The 23,217-nt window shown below is 41.8% G+C and overlaps 1 protein-coding gene across 1 annotated transcript in view; it reads right to left on the bottom strand.

Moving 5' to 3' along the window:
- Nucleotides 1-12,246, bottom strand: part of fgf14 (fibroblast growth factor 14) — a 111,118-nt gene extending 98,872 nt beyond the window's left edge. Inside the window, exon 1 of the mRNA XM_068330218.1 lies at nt 11,684-12,246. Within this exon, the coding sequence (XP_068186319.1) occupies nt 11,684-11,774 (91 nt within the window). The 5' untranslated portion in view covers nt 11,775-12,246. The remainder of the gene's footprint in view (nt 1-11,683) is intronic.
- Nucleotides 12,247-23,217: the final 10,971 nt, after the last annotated feature.

Below are 23,217 nucleotides of genomic sequence, written 5' to 3'. Positions count from 1 at the left end.
ATCATGCTCATTATAACTGATCAAGGGAGGTGGAGCCAACTTCGATTTATTCTCACCATTATGTTGGTAATGGTAAGATAGCACATCTATAAAAACACAAAATACAAAACCAAACCATGATTTTTTCTTAATCCAAAAAAACAAACATTAAATCATGACCAGAGAAAATGTTGGTACCCAACCACTAACAGAATATCAGCTGTTTTCTTCTGGTGATGAACCTTCAGCAGTGATACGCGTTGTGTTCTAGTGACGCTGTTACGAATGTAATTACAGCTCTGACTTCTCGCAGCACAAGATAAAAACTCCTTTCTAATGTATCCCTACTTAATAATGGCAGCTTTTGATCTAAGGAGGAGAGTGAGATTATTATACAGTATATGCCTTACAGGTCCGAGTACAGTGAACACTGTCACCTTTTAATGGAGGAGGAGTGTTACATCCAGAGTACACAGAGAGGTTGTGTAGAACAACATCTCAGGTATCAACACCAACAGACTGAATAATGACAGATGATTTGTTAAAGTTTTGCACTTATATCAACCACATGACACAAGATTGTTGTACTGTACAGTTACATTACAGTAGAACCTCCAGATACAAGCTGCTTGACATACGAATTATTTGAGATACAATCTGTCGCTCTGCCCTTATTTCTGTTTGAAATGAGCAAAATCTGAGATCCGAGCCGTGCTTCGGAACACCACCATGAGGCGGATGGATACATCAGATGACACCGGATCTCATTCTTGTTTGCAGATTAAAGAAATAGTGCATGTGTACTCATGACTTTTGCTTTTCTTTTCATATCATTGTTTACGTAATTTATATATAATTATGCACAGGTAAAGTATGCATGTCTATTGGTTGATATAAAATGTTTTTATTTTCATAATTTAGGGAGTTTGGGGATTTTTTACAAGGCTGTCGTGGATTCAAATGATTTTAGTTCTTTTAAATGAGGAACATTTGTTTTAGTTACAAGCTCAGTCACAGAATGGATTAAACTTCTATCTTGAGGTACTACTGTATATGATAACTGCATGGGAAGTGGTTGCAGTACATCAGTAGTTCTCACTGCATGTTCTAAAGGACAAAAACAGACACGAGTCCTTCAAACTGAATCCAAGGCTTGACTGGTCTGACTTTAAAATGCATCACTGTTCTAAAAAACAGAATGATAGGGGTCACTTTTATTGCACCTCTAAAAGATAGCAAATGTGAAAGCCTTGTCTGCGGTGGTCAAGGTGGTAGGACAGGGTGGGCTGGTGTTTCGATGATGTGCACGAGCATCGACTGGGGTTTACAAAGCAGCTAGCAGCATTTTGTAGCTGATGAGAACTGTCAGAAACCCAACCTGACGCCCCAGCATGAAGTCCATGAAGCTAACCAGAATGTATTGTAGAATCATTTTGTTACTGACAATGTAAAATTCAATGCATGTGAAAAATATCACACCTCTTTAAATTGGGGAACCACAGCATTCTATCAAAGATGACAAGCTGGAGTGATGTTCTGCTGCTGTAAAGGGCTGATGATCAGAGGCTGGATATTTACAAAGTAATAATTAGCGACAAGAAAATATTACATAAAGAGCATATTATTTCTCTTCAGTAGCATTAATCAGTCAAAACAACCTTTCTGTAATGGATATGAATTCAAAACTTTCTCTTTACTTTCTTTAAGCATTAAATTGTCATTATATAGTTGATTTTGTGTGAACAGACTTTCAAAAGTCCCTCCGTGTCTTTAGCAGATAACCCGACGGAGTGGAAGTCACAGCGTCACACTTGGCCCGGCCAATGTTCCTCTACCGTCTGTTACCCACGGCATCTCTGGAGCACTTCTCTCTTCCACTGTTCCTGGGGGTGACTGGCCAGTATCCACAGATCAACTACAGTAAGAGTCAGTACTGGGAACTTTACCATTTAGCCAGTTTTATTCAAACCAGCGTATCAGACCTTTTAGATATTACCTGTCGTTGACACTGGTTAGATCACACTGGGCTGCCGTAGGGATAAACTCATCCTCTGCATTTGAAGGACAAAAGTTCCCTTTACACTCACCCTTTAGAATGGGTTCACAATGTTTATCAGTAGGATTCTATTTAACTTTAACAGGTGCATGCATTTGCTACACAGGTGTGTGCAGTGACTTGTAGCCCCGTAGATCAATAATCTCATCGTCTAACTGCAATATTAGTTCATGATCTTCATCCCTCCCTCACGGCTTTGACACTTTATTGTGAATCAGAGCGGGGGGCATCAGCCCGGGACAATAACAGCAGCACAGCAGCTCCTACGTCTACGGTCCTGTGGGATCCCACAAGCAGTGAGCGTTGAGATATGACATGCATTCCTCACACAGGGTGAGTCACACAGGTATTATTAAGAGCAAAGGATGAGGCAGATCAAAAGATGATTTATGGAGCTTCAGAAGATGGAGGGCAGAAATCCAAGTGGAGAAAAGATCTGGCTACATCCCATTGTGGAGACTATTTTGGAATGAATGTCAATTTCCTAGTTTTACTGGAAAGAACAAACAAATTCCAAAAATTGGTTGAACTGTGTGAGTTTCATGAACTTTTTTTAAGTTTTAGTTTTACATCTAAGATACAACTGCTGAAAAAACCCTTGAATATTCACACATGTGATTTGTAGGCATGACCCTGTTTGCACTACCGTCACAAGGACAACCAGTTTGTGTCCCATTTTCTTCAGAATAGCGACAATACAAAAGAGAACAAGCATAAGACAAACTTGTCCGTTTACCAGACATGACATTTTTTTATTAATTTATGTATTTACATATTTATTTAGTTAAATTTATTTCAATTTAATTCATTAAAATTTAAATTAAATTAATTTTAAATAATTTAAAATCAATTTAAATTTTTTTTATTTATTTAATTTTCATTTATTTAATTTATTTAGTTACTATTTACATAATACATTAAACAACAGCTAGCTTCTACAGGCTAAGGTCAAACTAACCAGAGTTCTAAAGGCCAGAGTCGGTCAGAAGATCTTACCTTCAATAATGTTCCCAGCAATCACAGTGTACATGCAGTTTCTTTGCAAATTAATATTCATGTCCTACTTTATCTCTTAATAGGACAAATAAAGTACACAGAGACAAATGGAATAATGCTTAGTCAGGGATTATAGTAAGTGGTAATTTGTACAACTTGTTCTCAGAAGGGTTCCTTATTAAAAAGAAAATAACACAATGAAGTATTGAGATAAAAAGGTCAAGTGAGTAGACAAAGTAAAACACAATAGAAGAGAAATATATCACATGAATATGGAGATAAATTTGACACGAGTGGATGTTTGTAGTTGGATTAATTGGGATTATCTGGGGCTCCTGCAACAGTTTCACGATCAATCAGTGAATTAGGTGACATTGCTCCTTTCATGGAACCAGCTGTCTCAGCAAAGGAGGTTTTACCCAGCAGAACTTTAGAGTTCCCACCTGAAGCTGATCTGGTAGAGCTACTGCAGCTTCATGAAGTTATGATAAATGTACCTAAATGGAGGAGCTCGTCTGAAGGCTCAGCATGTGAGACTGCAGGTTTATAGCTCTGTTAAACTGCTCTTCATCCGTTGTTCTTTTATTGTAATGCAGGCTGTTACTGGCCCGGATGCTGACTCAGTCCTAACCTACAAGTGTTTCAACCATAAGAAATTGATCTGAATGAAACAGAGCTGGAGTCATCCTGTTACTCATGGCCTGACTCGTATGGAATTATTCCATCAAATATATCAAGAGCGCATGGGTATCTGTACAGAAATGACCAGTTTGATCCCTCTGAGTCACACACAACTCACAGCAGCCACAGAAACAAAGCAGCAATCTGAGCCACAGAGGGGATGGTGTCATGAAAGTAAATGTGTTTGTTTCAATGTAGCATTTAGAGAGCAGAATAAAAGAAAACACGTATGAGACGTCTCTCACACAGCTGTATAATTTGACCAAATCAGCATCATTCACATTGATGACCTTGTAATTCTGATTCAGTGGGAAGACATTTCTCAGAAGAAGCGATTACACCACGGGAAGCAAACAGCATTTACCACTCACCAATCTTCTCTCCTCAGTCATCTTAAACTTGTGACAAAGGGACATTTTTGTCCTTAATTATAGTTGCAACAAATATCTGAGGTATCTAATGTGCTTTGTGGCACCGTAAAGTTTTAAACTAACACTTTAAGAAAAACAGAGGAGACATTTTCATGAAAGGTTTTGTACATTCTGGAAGAAAAGGAAAATTAGAGTCACATGTGTCAGGTTAGCCTGGAAGGTCTGAGATGACAGAGTTCAATCTGTGTTCACATCATCTACTTTATTTTGTTACTGTTTATTATACAATGTAATCCTAATTTTACAGGTTTGAGTCTTACTGGAGAAACAGAAACAAGACCACATTGAAATATTATCAGTGTTAGCATTGGTACGGCTCCTTCATGTGGTAACTTTACATAGTTGGACCATTTCTTTGGTAGAGATTAACTCTAATTTGATTTTGACCCCATATCAAGGGGCATCTTTGAAGGCCTAAGGCTCCACTAAGTTCACCAGCCAGTTGCTGCATTTGTTGCCCCGGTGCAGAGCAGGTAGACTTCAGAGCCTCTGATCCGGGGGGGTCAGGTGAGCAACACTGAACTCATCAAGTCAATGTTAAATACTAATACTGCGTACTAATACTACTTTTAAGACGATGATACAATTCCAAGTTCAGAGCTCAAAGCAGACGTAGACTGTGATGGTATTGTTTTAGCCATGTGACACATGGTGACGTGTTACTATGCACTGCATCGGCTCATTTTCGTTCTTGCATTCAAACTTGCAGTAATAATCCTGTGAGCTACTGCAATGATGAAATGTCAGCATATCCCAAAAAACAAAAAAACACCCATCCCAGCACTGAGAGGTGATCCATTTCATGGTGTATGGCCTGAGAGTGAACTCCCATCAGGCCTAACCTTGACAGAAAAGCAGAATCACACAGCTGCAGCTTCAGAGGCCAGAGCCGGGAGCACACATCCCATCATCCCCCTCAAATCTGCAAACAGGAGCATCTGGAAATTACTGAGAGCATCCGGGGAGATGCTTCATGTAAATCTGATTTTATTATCTGCAGACATTAATCTAACTTCCCCACTGCCCCCACTCTCAATGCAAACACCAGATTTACATGAACCTGACCTCTGTAGTGTTTTCTATGCTAACTTGACTGTGTCCAAGCAGAGGAGGCTGGAAGCCAGTTTACTTCCACCTCCTCACCCCTGCAAATCATTTTTTTAAGAGCAGGACAGAAAAGGTCTACATTATTTTTTGTGAGAACTGATGATGTGCCTGCATTTATCCCTCCCAGAAATATGTTAGTATAATTATATTAGTTCTTGACCTACACATAATGCACTGCACTGAAATATGACTTAATCTCTGGGTTCATTTTCTTCATCTGTGTTGTCAAAATGTGTGCAAGCAGTTATATTTAGAAACAAAAGCCTTCATCAATGTGGCATTTATTTTGGAGGGGCAGCGTGTTTGGAATGAGTTTCTTAGCTGGGACATGCTGGGCCCCGCAAAGGACATTTTTATTATCAGACAATCTAAAGCAGTTCAGTTAGACTATTACAGCAATGTTTTATATGAAACCTAGCACCATACCAGAGTGTTTGGAGGAGGGTATTTTTAGCCAACCCTGCTGTTATTCTAATTGTAAGAGTTGTTGTTTGAATCTTAACCATCCCCTTTAATTACACTTTGTTACGACAAACTAAACTCGTGTGGTTGTGTTACTCAAATGAGGAGAGCATTTTTTTAACCTTCTTAAAATAAAATCCCCTTTTAAATTCTGAAAACACATTCCGTGCGAAAAAAATATTCATTTTAGATCTGTTTTTTATTTCTCTTGCTCTGTGGTTAGAATTAGATGGAGAAAAGACCTGAATATGTAGTTACTTAATATAACACAAGTTGTCCCCTATCACTCGAAGAGATTCTCTAATGGATGAAAAATTCTACGTTCACTTCAAAACCTGCTGACAGCGACAACACCTGCACCAGTGAACATGCAGCCAGTTATGGGATCAGATGTCCTTTAAAACCATCAAACCTGTGGAATAGAGTTTACACACTAATAGCAGCTGTGTCTTTAAAAGACGTCTGGAGCTATCGTCACAACATTCTGTGGTTTGGGCAGGGGGTGTTTTTTTTAAATTACAGTAGAACCTCGAGATACGAGCTGCTCGACCTACGAGTTATTTGAGATACGAGCCGTCTGTCTGTCCACATATTCTTTCAACGTATGAACGAAAAAAGATACGAGTTGCGCTTCGGGATGTATACAACACCAGTGAGACCGGATCTCGTTCTTTACCACGTGTTAGTGGATGGATACGACATCAGTGAGACCACATCTCGTTCTTTACCGAGTGTTAGCGGATGTATACAACACCAGTGAGACCGGATGTCGTTCTTTACCACGTGTTAGTGGATGGATACGACATCAGTGAGACCACATCTCGTTCTTTACCAAGTGTTAGCGGATGTATACAACACCAGTGAGACCGGATGTCGTTCTTTACCACGTGTTAGTGGATGGATACGACATCAGTGAGACCACATCTCGTTCTTTACCGAGTGTTAGCGGATGGATACGACACCAGTGAGACCGGATCTCGTTCTTTACCACGTGTTGGCAGATGGATACCACATCAGTGAGACCGCATCTCGTTCTTTACGTGTTGGCGGATGGATGCGACATCAGTGAGACTGGATCTTGTTCTCTACCACGTGTTGGCGGATGGCTACAACACCAGTGAGACCGGATCTCATTCTTTACCACATGTTGGCGGATGGATACGACATCAGTGAGACCGCATCTCATTCTTTACCCCGTGTTGGCGGATGGATACAACATCAGTGACACCGGAATATCATTCTTTACGTCTTGGTGGATGGATACGACATCAGTGAGACCGGATCTCGTTCTTTACATGTTGGCGGATGGATACGACATCAGTGAGACCGGAACCCACCACCACCACAACACCGCTGCAGCTCTGCTCCTCAAACATCCTGACTCTACATCCTCCATGGAACTCAACACACAACTGCAAGAGCCAACATGGAAGCGAGCAACACCGTTAACTTTCTTCCTTTACTAAACGTGACAGGTCATGACATAACTTCTCTTGACACGCCCTCATTAGAGCTCTGAAATTCATCATAAAGATATAATTCATTTAATAAAATTCTAAGAAAGTTTTAAGATGACAGCTTTGGTCATTTATACAATCGTCAAGGCGACGCAGGCTTCAGGATGAATCTACATTTGTCCTGCGGTGCAAAAGTCCTCATTATGTCTAAATTGACTTAATGACGTTAGCTCAGATACAAGCCAGGACACTAGTGAACACAGAGCTCACCATCACCGTCAAACCGACAACCCTACAGCTCCAGCTCCACCGCTGGAAATCAATGAACTGAAAGAACAGGAACCGTTGGTGGTGAACATGATGAGGCTGAAAGAATAAAACAGCATCTGCTCTTTACACCATGTCCAACAGCCAGTGAGACCTGAAGAGAACTAAACCAGGGCTTAGCCGGGTCATTCACATCAGAGCACAGCATCTGTCTGTTGTTTATCTCTGTGGTCCCCAACCCGCGGCCCGTGGACCGGTACCGGTTCGTGGGTCAGTCAGTACCTAGTCACACAGAAAGGACACATAACTGACATTATTTACATTTTATTTAACCCTGATGCTAACACAGCAGACATTACTGCTAAATTGAAACTCCCAAACTACTGAAAACACACAAAAAAACTAAGTAAACATCTTTGGAAAGTTTCTTTGCACAGGGTAAAACAGCCAATGAGGACACAGAAGAAGAACAGACACCTTCAAAGACAAAGAAAGCTGCAAAAACAACAGTTTTATTCATATCATGTTATTTTGTTGTATTCATCCGCCACACCTTAAAGGCCGGTCTGTTAAAATATTCTCTGACATAAACCTGTCAGGTGGGGCTATAAAGGATTGGGGACCACTGATTTACCTCACCCAGAGTCTCATGAAACAGAGGGGGCAACTGACCCCATGTGGATGGCTCCAACGGGACAGGCTGCTTAATTAAACCAGATCATTCCAACGCCTTGCATGACCAATTCATTTTTACAGACACACTGTATTCATAGAACCAGAACAAACCACGATGCATCTGTTCCACAGAATTCTCCATAAATGTCTGATTTCTAACAAGAATGAAACGCATTTCCACTCCCTCTGAAACAGTACATGGAACACTAACGTTCTTCTTTCTGCAGACTGAGAAGTGTGTTATTGAAAATAAGGACCGACTCGGATGACAGGCAAAAAAATCTCTGACATGATTGTTCTGTATAGATTTACTATCTATAAATCAATACAATGCTGGTAACACTGGCCCAGATAAAAGCTTTGGTTTGTTTAAAACTATCAGTTATTAATCTATATATTCACCAAAATTAAGATACAGTATGATTGGCCATAGTAACAAATCACACAGGTTAACATTAACCTGCAATAAGCTGAAGCTCCATCTGAAGTATTTCAACAAACAGTGATACACTATTCTCCTCAAATGCACTAGTGATGCACTAGTAAGCCCCCGGTTACTTTACACAGGTGTGTCTGGGCTGATGATCTTATTGATACAGCCTGGTCGGTTTAGTATCTGTGTTCTTACAGTCGTGTTGTGCTGCCAACGCTGGAGCCACCAGAAGCGTTTTATCTGGGCTGAACCCCCGTGATCACTGGAAACACCTGCTTCTGCCCACGGGGGGCCACACAAAGAACTCTCTGTCCTACGCCACAAAAAAGAAAAAGCAGGACCCTTCTGGAGGCGTCTGAGGCTCCTCTCTGCTCTCATGAACCTGTCGTGTAGTTTGTTTGATGGGGGGCATTCAGGGAGTTTGCAGTTGGTAGTCAGAACAGACGGCGCTGCCCCCCCGACAGTCTGCTCAGCCGTTCCCCAATGAGCAGCAGCTCCTTCAGCAACCCTAACCCTTAAGAGACCTCACACATCTGACCACAGCCTGAGCCAGGTATCACCCAGAACCAGGTATCACCCAGAACCAGTTATCAGAACCAGTTATCAGAACACAAACCAGTTAGCACCCCAGAACCAGTGATCAGCCAGAACCAGGTATCACCCAGAAACAGTTAACACCCAGAACCAGGTATCCGAACCAGTTATCAGAACAGAAACCAGTTATCACCCCAGAACCAGTGATCAGTCAGAACCAGTTACCAGAACCAGTTATCACCCACAACCAGTTATCAGAACCAGTTATCAACCACAACCAGTCATCAGAACCAGTTATCACCCAGAACCAGTTATCAACCACAACCAGTTAACACCCCAGAACCAGTTATCACCCAGAACCAGTTATCACCCACAACTAGTTATCAACCACAACCAGTTATCAGAACCAGTTAACACCCACAACCAGTTATCACCTAGATCCATTTAACACCCCACAACCAGTTATCAGAACCAGTTATCACCCAGAACCAGTTATCACCCAGAACCAGTTACCAGAACCAGTTATCAGCCAGAACTAGTTAACACCCAGAACCAGTTACCAGAACCAGTTATCAGCCAGAACTAGTTAACACCCAGAACCAGTCAACACACAGAGCCAGTTATCATCCAGAACCGGTTATCACCCACAACTAGTTATCACCTACAACCAGTTATCACCCCTGAACCAGTTATCACCCCTGAACCAGGTATCACCCCTGAACCAGGTATCACCCCTGAACCAGGTATCACCCCTGAACCAGGTATCACCCCTGAACCAATTATCATCCCTGAACCAGGTAACACCCTGAACCAGGTAACACCCTGAACCAGGTAACACCCTGAACCAGGTAACACCCTGAACCAGGTAACACCCTGAACCAGGTAACACCCTGAACCAGGTAACACCCTGAACCAGGTATCACACAGAACAATAATTTTACTGGAACAAACCAGAACATCAGATTAATGTAATTTAAACTCGACTACCTATTAAAGGTTAGAGAGTTCTTTCTTCCAGATTACTGCAGTAGTTTAGTTGTAATCCAGGGTCATGGGGTGCTGGAGCTAATCCCAGTTGAGCCTGAACTGGTTACCAGTTCATCACAGGAACACATCAAACAACTAATCATGAACAGGTTCACACCTGGAGCCAGCAGTTCAACTGGGCTGCAGGTTTCTGGACTGGTGCAGGAAGACAAACCAGTCTGTGGTCTAGATTCAAACCCACAACCTTCTGCTCACCAACCCAATATCATTATGTTATTAGTAACTGGTTCACTTACATATTTAAGTACCAGTGAACTGAATACGTTCCTTAAACCGGGCAGCAGGTAAGAAGGTCTGCTGCTACAAGTCTGAGCAACAGTTTCGTCACTTCAACCTTCTTATTTACAGCCAACTCAGGACCTGCTCCTGTTTCAGAGTCTAGAAAGAATCTAGAAATGTCTGCATAACAGGGACTCCTGAAGCTACATGTTGACAAAATTCATGTTAACATTACTTAAAATGAAAGTAATTAGCAGAGACTGAGGTTCACGATGACCTCACACGCGTGTGAGCCTCAAAAACAAACCAGCCTGCGTGTCAGAAGGTAGAGAACCGACTGCTGGTGTCCAGAGGCTCTGATGATCTACTACACTGCAGTGGTTTCAGCGTGGAGGAACCAGAGGTCTGTGCTGCTGCTGAGCACATAATCTAACATAATCTAAGCACATAATCTAACCCTCACATGAGGTAACAAGTCACCGCACTACACGCTGTCCACCCCGGGGTGTTCTCTCACACCTGCACCAGCCTGTTGAATTAAAGATTCTTGACTCACTGCAGCTCCGCATTGGTGGATTTAATGAGCTCCCAGATATTTCACCGATGGGCGGCCTTATTGATCGCTTTTGCACGAGAATTTGCATGAAAATGATGTCGACTGTTCAGGTGCAAAGGGTTTGCATGATTGCAGCGCTGCCAGTTCCCCGTCTGCATGCATTCACACCTCGGCTGTCCTGGCCTCCCCAGCATTAAATCAACTTAACTGCTCCTGTAATTTTATATATACATGTCACCAGGTCCATGTGAGGAATGATGGGATGGATAGTGATCTGTCTGCTCGACTGGCGTGTTAAAACACAGTGAGTAACCCATTTCATGGAGAAGTGGTGTTGCAGGGGGGGGTACTGCTGCAGTAAACCCCAGGATGGAGTAATCTGGTTATGAGGAATCACGTTGGAGAGAACACATGTGCGTGGCCCGTGTGTGTGTGTGTGTGTGTGTGTGTGTGTGTGTGTGTGTGTGTGTGTGTGTGTGTGTGTGTGTGTGTGTGTGTGTTTCTGTTTAAAAAGTTAGGGCATCACGGTGCTTTGGTGATGCAGGGGGGCTTTTGTGTCTGGTCTGGCCGGGGTAGTAGCTGCACAGGAGAAGTTGTACCCCCTCCCTGCGCCTCTGCATGATCCACTCACTGCATTAATATGATTGCAGATCTATCACCAGTGCAACAAACAAACCAATAACGCAGGATCACACACACACACACACACACACACACACACACACACACACACACACACACAGTGACGGGGGGAGACAGGAGCAGGTCTGATGGGGATCTTACCACTTGGATTCTTGTTTTTCTTGAGACTCTTGCCACAAAGACACTGCAGCATATGCGTTCCTTTGCTGAAAATGTTCCACAGAAACCACATTGATTTGGGCGAAGAGCAATCCAGAGGCTTAAACACCCAGATGTACAGGAGTTCCTTGCGGTTGCATAATAATAACACAATTGGATCACTTCTCCAGGACAACTGTCTGATAGAAAAATAGCTCCAGAATCCAAGTCAGTGCCTGTCCCAGTTGGTGATCACGGTGTGTTTCCTCCTGGCGTAAAAAGGACAGTCGATAATAGAAAATACACTCTACAGATTGCATGTGTCGCAGCGGGAGGAGACGGGCTGCCGGTAAACAAACACAACTACCGTGAAAACACAAGTGGAACACGGTGGGTTTCCGCGCAGGAAATCATTGCCTGTTAGTTGATGAGTGTGAGGAGAGGAGGGTGGATCTGCTCAGCATCACGGCCGAAGGAGGACGCATCCTCTGCTCACACTGCTGCAGTGACAGCCCCGACCAAACGGCACCGTTCAGTAGTACCGGGAGCCGCTCCGGGGAGGTCAGTGTGCGTCTCCAACAGTTCCACCCGCTGCAGCGCTGCCGTTAACAGCGGAATGGGGGGGTCCGTGATTCCTGAGGTGTGCGTGTCCTCCCGTTCTGGGATGTGATCCTGACGCCTGCTCAGCACCGCAACATCTCCAAAAGTGCGGCGCGCTCAGGGAAACGCACGAATCCTCCTGCGCGTCGGACCTCAGTTGGAAATAGACCGGGAGGAGGGGTTACACTGGAACATCGGCTTTCCATGACGTAAACACGTGGTTACTGCGCCGTCGTCTCACTGATGCTCTCCGAAATGTTAATGATCCGGCTGGGCTTCTTGTCCCAAAGCCGTTTCGGCGTGAATTCCTCGGTCTGCGTTCGCCTTTCCTCCCATTTCAACCTGACGTGACATCTTTCTTCATCCCACTTCCTGAAGTTGGTGCTGCGTCGAGCATCCACAACCGACAAATGACGCGCAGATGGAAAGTCACAGGTGTGGAGACTCACCTGAGCCGGATGCCTCCTGTAAGACATTAAACAGGGCTTACGCATCAGAGTTGATCGGTGGGATATTTGTAAACATTTCGTTTATTATTATTATTATTATTATTATTATTATTATTATTATTATTATTATTATTATTATTATACATTTTTCAAAATAAATTTTGAAAAATTTCATGTTAACATTGCTTTAAATAAAGCAATGTTAACATGAAATTATCATTAATAGTAATAATAATAGTAATAATAATAATAATAATAGTAATAATAATAATACATAGTAATACATGTATATTTATAATCATTCATGATTATAGAATTGAAGAAATCTCTTAGATGAGGGGTGAATCGTATTCAAGGAACTTTCTAGAAGCCCAGTGGATTGATTTAAACTGTGGATATTCATAATAAAAGCTAATATGACACAGTTAGAAATCACCATTAAACATCTTTTTAATAGGGATTTTTTTTTTATTCTTTTTTTCCTAAAAATATTTATCATTAGTTTGACAGAATATTTGGATCAATTATTTTATGTTTACAGTGGCTATCTGTTTTGTTCCTTCCTCTCTGGGGACAGGGGGCCATTCAGTGGTGCTCATGACTACTGTTTCCACTGCAGGATGACTTTTCTCTGTGGATTTAAAAGTTTTCCATCACAGAGTGAGGGAACATTGTTCCCACATGAATATGTCTGTCTTTGCCAGGTGGAGGTTGTGGAGAGAGAAATTTGTCTCAAATGGAAGAATTGAACTTTACATGTAAAGACACAGAGATGCTAAAATTAATTTGGAACAAGCTGTCCACCTCTGCTTTGTGCTGCTCATGCTTAAGATGCTGGGTTTAATCGCCCGTGCATCTGTCAGCGTGACTCCCTCCCAGCACAAATGGCAGAAGTCAGTTTGTCTGCCAGTGTTTGAAAGTGGACCCATTAGTTGCTCAATATAGTGTTGACCACACTCACAGGTGTTAGACACTGTTTGCCAATAAACCATCTTTAGTGGACTGCAACACAAGGTACCAGCAACAGTCCTACCACAACGAAGAGTATTTAACTCTAATTTATGATTGGATCCTGTGAGGGTGAACTTAAAGGAAAAGAGTGATATATTCTTATTAGTGAATTGTGTGATAATAGTTTCACTTCCTTTTGATCTAAAAATGCATTGTGTTGGTCTGTCATAGTCTGTCTTACCCAATCCCTGGACATCATCTTTTTCCTACAATAATGTGCTTTTATGAACAACGAATCAAAGTCACAGCTGAACGCAGTCTGAATGAGTTCTAATCAAAAGTCTGTTTATATGGTGTAAAGTGAGCGGTAGTGTAAACCAGTTCATTTACATAAACTACATCATCTGTGGGGTTCGCGTCTGAATTACAGCATGAATCTGCTTTAATGGCTGGTCTTGTGGCCCCCAGGTGTTGTCAGGTGTGTGTGGACACTAGTTCCTCAGGGATGTGGACCACTTTGAAACAAAATGGTTCTTGATTGACTGTTTTTAACGTTGATCTATGATTTTGTGACGTCATCATTTAAAGATCAGTCACTGCAGGTGTTGTAAATGCTGAAACACATTTACTGTCGTACAGGAAGCCGTAGAACACTCACACACCTGTACAGTAGGCCTGTACTTAACATGCAAGACAAGGGGTGGCTGCCATTATTTAAGCAATTTACATGTATGCTGTAGACTTACACACGCGTGTGCTGTGAGGTCAGACGGACTCACTGTGGGATCACCAGTCAGACCAGTGCGCTCCAGCCTCTCCAGCTCCCCCCACCTCTGCACAGGCCTCTCATGTCAGCCTCCCCATCGATCTGTCTACAGTAATGTAAAGCATCATCGCACCCTGGAGGATATCATCTGACAATTTAGTCAGGGATCATTAGAATACGTCTGTTTGATCGCTCTGACTGTGGTGAGCAGGAAGTGGCTCCCATGTGATTTTTATAACAGCCTGTTTTTTCTCCTGGTGAGGAGGAATAACGTGATTTAAGATGCACCAGGATAAACGGCCTGGTTTCAGTTTTACTCTTGGCCTGTGTGGTGTTACTGTACATTCGAAAGGCTCACACATGGGGGGTGGGGGATCTCTGTTTAAGCGTTATCATTTAGAGATTGATATAGGAATTCATGACATTTAATGTGGGTCTAACAATATCTAGAGAGGCACTTGAAAAAATACAATACACTTAAAGTATATCCGGACGTCACAGGTACAATTTGCACACATAAATAGGAAATGTGTCATTTGGTGAATTGACCCTTGAAACAAGCAGAGGCTAGTTCAATGAAGAATTCATTTGTAGTCATGTTGCGTTTCATGTAAGACTACAGATATTCAAATAAATTGAATTAAATCAGCTGAATGGAATTGAGCATGCCATTTCAATATTATTACTAATTGCCAATTTTGAATTTTAATTGCCACCAATATCCTAATATGCTCTTTGGGATAAATATCTTTGTTGATTAAAATTACATCAAGATTACATTTAAATGTCCATTTGTGTGGTATTTAGAAATGTCACTCAACTGGTTATGGCAGAAATGCCAAATAACATGTAAAAGATCACAATTTTTCTGCGGTTCAGAATGACTATTTAAAAATTTTACTCTTTAAAAAGTCTTTCATATACAAAGTATGTGTATTTTGTAGCCACCATAATGTATACAGTAGTATCCACTCATAGCATGGGAGCAGGAGGAATCATATTGTTGTAATCAGCAACAATATGATTTAAAATCCTATAAACTGGACCTTAAAAACACAAATGAATGACTGACAATACTGGTTTCTAGACATCATTCAGGGACCAAACACCTCTGCCAACACGACTTAGTTGTCATCCAGATCAAATTAATTGTTCAGTGGGCCATAACATCTCCTAAAACCTACATACAAATCTGTTCCTGACTTTTTGTTTAATCCTGATGAAAAACAGACAAAGAAACAGGTAATAAGACACATAAAAAATAAACATTTGATTTCTTATTTCTCTTTAAACCAGGATTTGTAGACTGAAACCACATGTGTGTCTGTGTTCAGTAGCAGCGTGGAAACCATCCCCTCCCTATCACACATCAAACCCTGAGCCAAGATGTGGACCAATCAGAGAGGAGGGTGAGCGATGTTTGGCACTGCTCAGAGCAAGTGTTCACTGACAAATGAACAGCTGCTGTGAAGCTAGTCATGACCAAAAACTTCATTCAACATGAACAGGGGGGGGGGAGAGAGAGAGAGAGAGAGAGAGAGACCAGTACAGTAATCACTGATTAACAGAAACCAGTTGACCCAGAACGACTACATATCCTTCATACTGCTCACTGCTCATGGAGCACATTATCCTCAGCAGCTGACATTATGAACAAATTATCCAACAGCTCTGGTTCCGTCAGTGAATGTTCACTGGTACTTGGCTAAAACGCAGCGCCATGTGTGATGTTTGGACGTTGGTTCTCAAACCTCTCAGGCGCACCCACACTGTGACTAACAGGGCAAAAGACCAAAAGCACAAACTGAGGAATCCCACACACATAATCCACTGTTGCCATCGTGGATAAGGGTGGTCATGTTGGCCCAGTGAACGTCCAAGCAGCCCACATACATTTAATGAATACAACCTAATTATACCCACCAGGATTTAGAACTGAAGTCTGTGTCCTAATTAAATATCATGTCAGACTTCATTTACAAAGCCATAAACCTCAGGTCACCACTGGTTCTTGAAGTATTGAAAGTTTTTGTTAAATGGACATGAGTAGATGAGATTTGATGGTGCTTGGATGTGAACATCAATCCGTTGGTCTGAGGAATCCATGGATTGTGATTTGATCTGGTGTGGTCCTGGTGTTGATGCCCCCTGTCCGTCAACCCTCACCTCTCTCTGTTTGGGCTGGCCCACCCCCAGTGTTGAAGGACCTGCTCAAGGTTTCTTCCAGTTAAAAGGTGATTTTTATTCACATCACTGTTATTCACAACGGACATGCTTTAGTTCATAGGAGAACTGTTGGGCTTCTGTAAAGTAAAGAGTGCAATTTAGATCTATTCTTTTTGGAATAAACCTACAGATTATTTTTTCTGTGTTTTAATTAAAGGTGAATTAAACTGAACGTGAATGTGATATCTTTAAATTTCATTTTCATTTAACATAGTAAATATATTATCATCAGCCTACTGCATTCATGAGCCACCTACCTTGAGAGTTTGTGGCGGTCACATCTGAGTATGTATACTATAAGTTAACAAGCGTTGTGCAGGTTGCTACCAGAAAATCACCTAAATAATGTAAAGTAAAACCTCAAATGTAAATTCTGGGACATTTACACAGTTTGTTGTTTTATGATTTGCACATTGGAAAAATGTTCTCACCAACTGTTCTATCTACTTAATTGTGTTCTTCTCCTGTAAACATATCTCATGTTTCGTTCTTGAGTTTGATAGACTTGAAATAGCCTGGAATGGCCTTGGAAAGTTCTAAATACCTTGCTCAAGACGGCATGTGATCTCTGTTTCTTACCAGCCACTGATCCCAGATGAATGAATATGTCTTCTCTGAGATCGTCAAATCATTAACAGATTACACATTCATGTTCCTGTAGAGCCTCCATCGGTTTCCAAACCACAGTGTTCATGGATGCTTGATAAATCCCTGGTCAGAAACAGGAGGAGCAGTCTGAGACAAAGTCATCTTTGCATCTGTTTCAAGTGTCTAATGAATCTGTTGGTATTCATTCCAACATCTAAGTGATTTTCTGTTCTTCTGAAGTCCTTTCCTGCCTTCTTTTGGGGTTTCAGTGCAAATATCACAGTCCCCTGTATGCATTTTGATTTGGAGACATCTGTAACAAAAGCAAACGACTGAAACATAGATGGATGTTCTCAGTTTTGCTTTGGGACTGACAAGACGTACCTTCAGCTTCACTGTTCAGTCACATCCAACATGTGGAGGAATCTGCAGTCTGACGGCGGAGTGAACAGTGAGCTGACACTACTGATGAGTGCTGCAGTGGTCGCTCGTGCCAAGTATCATTCAGTGTTGGTATTGCCCTTCCTCTGGCCTTTCTACCCACACCCACATCTTAATTCTACCCAGAAGCAACAAACACACCCTTGCATTCTAGTCTTGATGATGTGCAAGACCTAAAAATAGCCCACTCTCAAATCACACCTTTTAAATCCATCTCTCTGGAAGTTTCCTGTCCGGTGAGAAACATCTTCATCAGCATATTTTCTTATATATCAGAAAAATTCTTTTGCTTTTCAAGCTTTTGTCTTCCATCAATTTACATTTGAAACTTTTGTGATTATAAAGGATTTGTTTTTGACCAAGTTCTATTTGTAATGTGTTTCTTGCACTACTTTGGCTGGAATGGTGCATAGTGAAGCTCATGAGTCAACCCGATTGTACAGTCATGTGCAGTCATCTGATTGATTGGTTCCTGCAGTGCCAATAAGGCGATCAATATTTCAGCTGTTTCACTCCCTTTTTTTAGCCACTCATCTACTGCATAGAGAAGCAGTGTGTTCCTCTATCTTTATCCTGTACATCCTGAGGTAGCAGCGATGGGCATAAAAGGTTGCCTTTAAGTACTCATGCCAGAAAGAATAGTTTGTAGGTGGACAACACTAGATGTGTCTGTCCTGTTACACTGAGTGTCAGGCCTGTTGCACTGCTATCACCAACCAGACCTGTTTCTATTATGATTTGAACCATTGTTGAATTTTCTACACTATATCCTTAGATAGATTCAGTTGTGATATTATAAATACATTTTGTTATCATGCTCCCAGATGGAGAAGCCGTGGCCTTATAGTCTCTTTTATCCTCAACATGATTAAGAAGGTTGGTAACAATTATGCAATCTCAAGTCAGAGGATGAGAGTGGAAAAAACACACCCCAATCAACACGTTGACTGGACAACACAACCCAGTGAGGATTGCTCCGTCAGCTGCATGATGATTAGAGACATCGCTTGTTCCGAGCTTTGAACCACGATGCAAAGATGAGGAACCTTGCCCGTTTCAAAGAAGTTCAGATGTTTAGTGAAGTTGCTAGGGGAAACAGAATATTACAGCCACCTCCAAAAGTAAGACAAATCTAAGCATTTTGTACTTAGCCTGACTTGTTATCCTCATAACCCATTCCACTGTTATGTAAGAGAGCTGTAGGCCTTTTCTGACATGTAAAGACGGCATCTTTCATTATTTATGGCCTTTCATAGCATGGATCTAACTTGAATATGGACCTAAATGGGTCTGACTATTAAAATGGGGCAAACTTCCTGCATTTAGGAGGAAGTGCATCATGCGTGCACCAGCAGAATCCTATTTGCAGGAATAAGGCCTTTTCCCAGTTAAAACATCTATTCCACTGTAGTTCAGCAGCATAAATGGAGCAGCGGGGTTGAGTATAGAGCCTCCTGGTAGTCACGCATTCTCTCAACCTGAAACTTTAAAAATAGTTTCTATAAATTCAGTCAGTTTGTCGGTGTTAACGGTTTTCACTGTAAACCAGGGGAACTGTAACCGTAGTTTAGGTTGTTCCTAAAAGAAACGGACAGATAGGCAAAAGAATAGTCTAGGATCTTGGTGTGTTTTCTGAATGTCGTGATATGGTTCAACAGTTCTCTGTCATGTTGCATAACTGCAGAATATTGCCTTCTCCAAAGAGTGTCCAGAGATTTCTTGAATGTCTGTTTGTATTTTTAGAAAGGTTGAGACAGTATTTGAGAATCTTCATCAACACCAACCTGATAAGAGCATTGAGTGTGCAGAGGACACTTTGAAGGGTAGCTGACAGAACTGCTGTTCGCAACATCCTCCTGCTCTGCGTCACTTTGAAGGCCTGTTGAGATGGATGGTTTGCATGAGCGTTTAAACTAAATGATTGTTTAACTATACAGGGACATGATGATTTAGATGTTCCAACAAAACCATAATCTGCAGGATCCCATCATGTGTCCTGTTCTTGTTTTTCCCTTCAATCACAAACAGTAAAATAAAATCTCACTTGGTACCGAACAAGGATGTGACTTTAGATTTCTAAAGGATTTCTAAGGAAACTCACGTTATTTGTTCCAATCACTGGAGACATGGTGGCCCCATATGAGAGGCTGGCCCCCGATGAGAAAAACAGCACCACAAAAAAGATTATTACATTCTGAAGTTACCTGAGTCCTCACCAAGGCTACATGAAAACTTTTCTATTTTCTTTCACTTACAAACATACTGCAGTACCATTACACAGGGATTCTGTGAGGGTTGGATGTATAAAGAGAAGTTAGATATCTCAACATCCATAGATACTGAAAACATTTTATTAATTTTATTTCTTGTTATATTTTACACTGCTCTGTGATGAATTGGTGACTTGTCTCTAATTGCCGCCCCCCAACCCTAAGTGGTTACAGAATATAAATTAATTAATGAATAATTATATTTTATAGAATAAAAGATTTATTTTCTTGAGCATCAGGGCTTTATGATGCACATCAACACACACAAACTGATAAACGCGTGCAGGTCTTGTATTTCTTTCTCCCAAAGAGACCATACTTAAGCTTTTGTTTCCACAATGGTGCAAAGGAACATCCACCAGTGAGACTCCCCTAGAAACTGCTAGCATCCCCTGCCATTCTGAGGAGGACATGAAAACAAGCATCATTATCTCAAATAGATCATCATCTTTACGTATTACTATGACACAAAAACAACAAGCATACAAGCCTGACTAATCTTTGCTACTTCCTGGTCCACAACAGTCACCTCTTCTAGTCTTTGTTCTCTCTCATTTTCCACGTTCATCAACTCTTCAAAGTACTCTTTCCATCTTCCCATCACACTACTGGCACCTGTCAATAGACTTCCATCCCTATCCTTAATCACCCTAACCTGCTGCACGTCCTTCCCATCTCTGTCTCTCTGTCTTGCCAACCGGTATAGATCAGTCTCTCCCTCCTTACTGTCCAACCTAGCATACAAGTCATCATAAGCTTCTTGTTTGGCCTTTGCTACCTCTACCTTCACCTTACGCTGCATCTCCCTGTACTCCTGTCTACTCTCCTCAGTCCTCTCAGTGTCCCACTTCTTCTTAGCTAACCTCTTTCTCTGTATACACTCCTGTACCTCCTCATTCCACCACCAAGTCTCCTTATCTACTTTCCTTCCAGATGACACACCAAGTACTCTCCTACCTGTCTCCCTGATCACATTAGCTGTAGTTGTCCAGTCATCTGGAAGCACCTCCTGACCACCCAGAGCCTGTCTTAACTCCTTCCTAAAAGTCATGCAACACTCGTCCTTTTTCAGCTTCCACCATTTCGTCTTCTGCTCTGCCTTTGCCCTCTTCATCTTCCTCACCACCAGAGTCATCCTACACACCACCATCCTATGCTGTTTGGCTACACTCTCACCTACCACTACTTTGCAGTCACTGATCTCCTTCAGGTTACACCATCTACACCAGATGTAGTCTACCTGTGTGCTCCTACCTCCACTCTTATAGGTCACTCTATGTTCCTGCCTCTTCTGGATGAAAGTATTCACTACAGCCATTTCCATCCTTTTTGCAAAGTCAACCACCATCTGTCCTTCTGTGTTCCTCTCCTGGATACCAAACCTGCCCATCACCTCCTCATCACCTCTGTTTCCTGCACCAACATGTCCATTGAAGTCTGCTCCAATGACAACTCTCTCACTTCTAGGCATGCTGTGACCAGAATTTCTCCTTCTCCTCCAGCTCACATCCTACCTGTGGAGCATACCCACTAACAACATTGAACATCACACCTTCTATTTCTAGCTTCAGACTCATCACTCTATCCGACACTCTTTTCACCTTCAGGACATTCCTAACAAACTCCTCCTTCAAGATAACTCCTCCTCCATTTCTCTTCCCATCTACACCATGATAGAACAACTTGAACCCTGCTCCTAAACTTCTAGCCTTGTTACCTTTCCACCTGGTCTCCTGTACACACAGTATGTCTACCTTCCTCCTCTGCATCATGTCAACCAACTCTCTACCTTTTCCTGTCATAGTTCCAACATTCAACGTCCCTACTCTCAGTCCTATACTCTTGGCGTTCCTCTTTCCCCCAATCTACAAAAACACTTTCCTCCTCTCCTTCCTCGACCAGCAGTAGTCCAATTTCCACCGGCACCCTGTAGGTCAACAGCACCGATGGCGGTCGTTGTTAACCCGGGCTTTGCATCTTTGATTTGGCAAAAGTTTTACGTCGGATGCCCTTCCTGACACAGCCCTCTGTATTTATCCGGGCTTGGATCCGGCACAATAAGACACGGGCTTGTGCCCTCTTGTGGCTATATTGGAGTGATGTCTTACATAAATTATCTTTAATCATGACATCTTTACATCTCCTACAGTTATAAACAAGTTCATTATACTGTAACATGTTCATAAAATTATATGTGTGCTATTAGTTTTTACACAGCAAACATTTACGCATTGGTAGTTAGCTTTGCAGTAAAGACATGGGTTTTACACACTGATAATGATTTTAGTGCCCGGCTCCAAAACAATAGATATAAATCTGTTGTACCAAAATTAAACATGTGGCATATGGATTGTGTACAATTTAATGTAATTCAGTTACAATACTAGATTTGGATTTTCATTCATTCATTCATTCATTCATTCATCTTCTTCATTTGCAAGTTTGGACAATGATCCCGTCATCGTCCCATCTTGCAAATGAAGAAGATGAATGAATGAATGAATGAATGAATAACTGAATGAATGAATGAATGAATGAATGAATGAATGAATGAATGAATGAATGAATGAATGAATGAATGAATGAATGAATGAATGAAAGAACAAGGAATCTATGACGGGACTATTGCATTCAAGTACGACATAATGACATAATGGGAAAACTGAGCTTCCCTTTTGTAGAGGATTGGGTATCGGCGGTCCAAAGGCGTCGTAGCCAGCTCCTGTCAGTAGAGGGAGGTGTTGTATAGATGTGTATTCATGAAGACCTGCCACGTCAAGATGATTTTTGACATGTTTGACTGTGACACTATCCCAAACATCGACACCAGTGGTCCCCAAACTAAGGCCCGTGGGCCGGATGTGGCCCGCCTCCATATTTGGCACAGCCCCCTGAACAGTATTAGAAAAATGACACCTCCCAAATGACACGCCCCCTAAAATAAAAAAAACACTCAATGATGTCCTCACTTCTTGACAGCACATATATCTGCAAATATGAAACTCCAGAAGACTCAGGTAAGATCAGATCGACAGATGAACACCTGCTTCAGTGTTTGAGACTGGCTGTGACTCACATGGAAACCAACATTCAGCTTCTCCCCATCAGGATGCAGACCCACATTGATGAACATACATAGGTAGACTCTCTCTTCTGACTTGAATAAGTCATTCTGGGCATAACCGAATATAATAAGAGTAAAATCTACTTGGATGGAATCCATCAACAACCACACTGGTAGATAAA

Source organism: Antennarius striatus, chromosome 12 (assembly GCF_040054535.1).
Source record: "Antennarius striatus isolate MH-2024 chromosome 12, ASM4005453v1, whole genome shotgun sequence".
Classification (NCBI taxonomy): domain Eukaryota; kingdom Metazoa; phylum Chordata; class Actinopteri; order Lophiiformes; family Antennariidae; genus Antennarius; species Antennarius striatus.
Note: the sequence above shows the minus strand (reverse complement) of the source record. Positions and strands in the feature narration are given on the sequence as shown.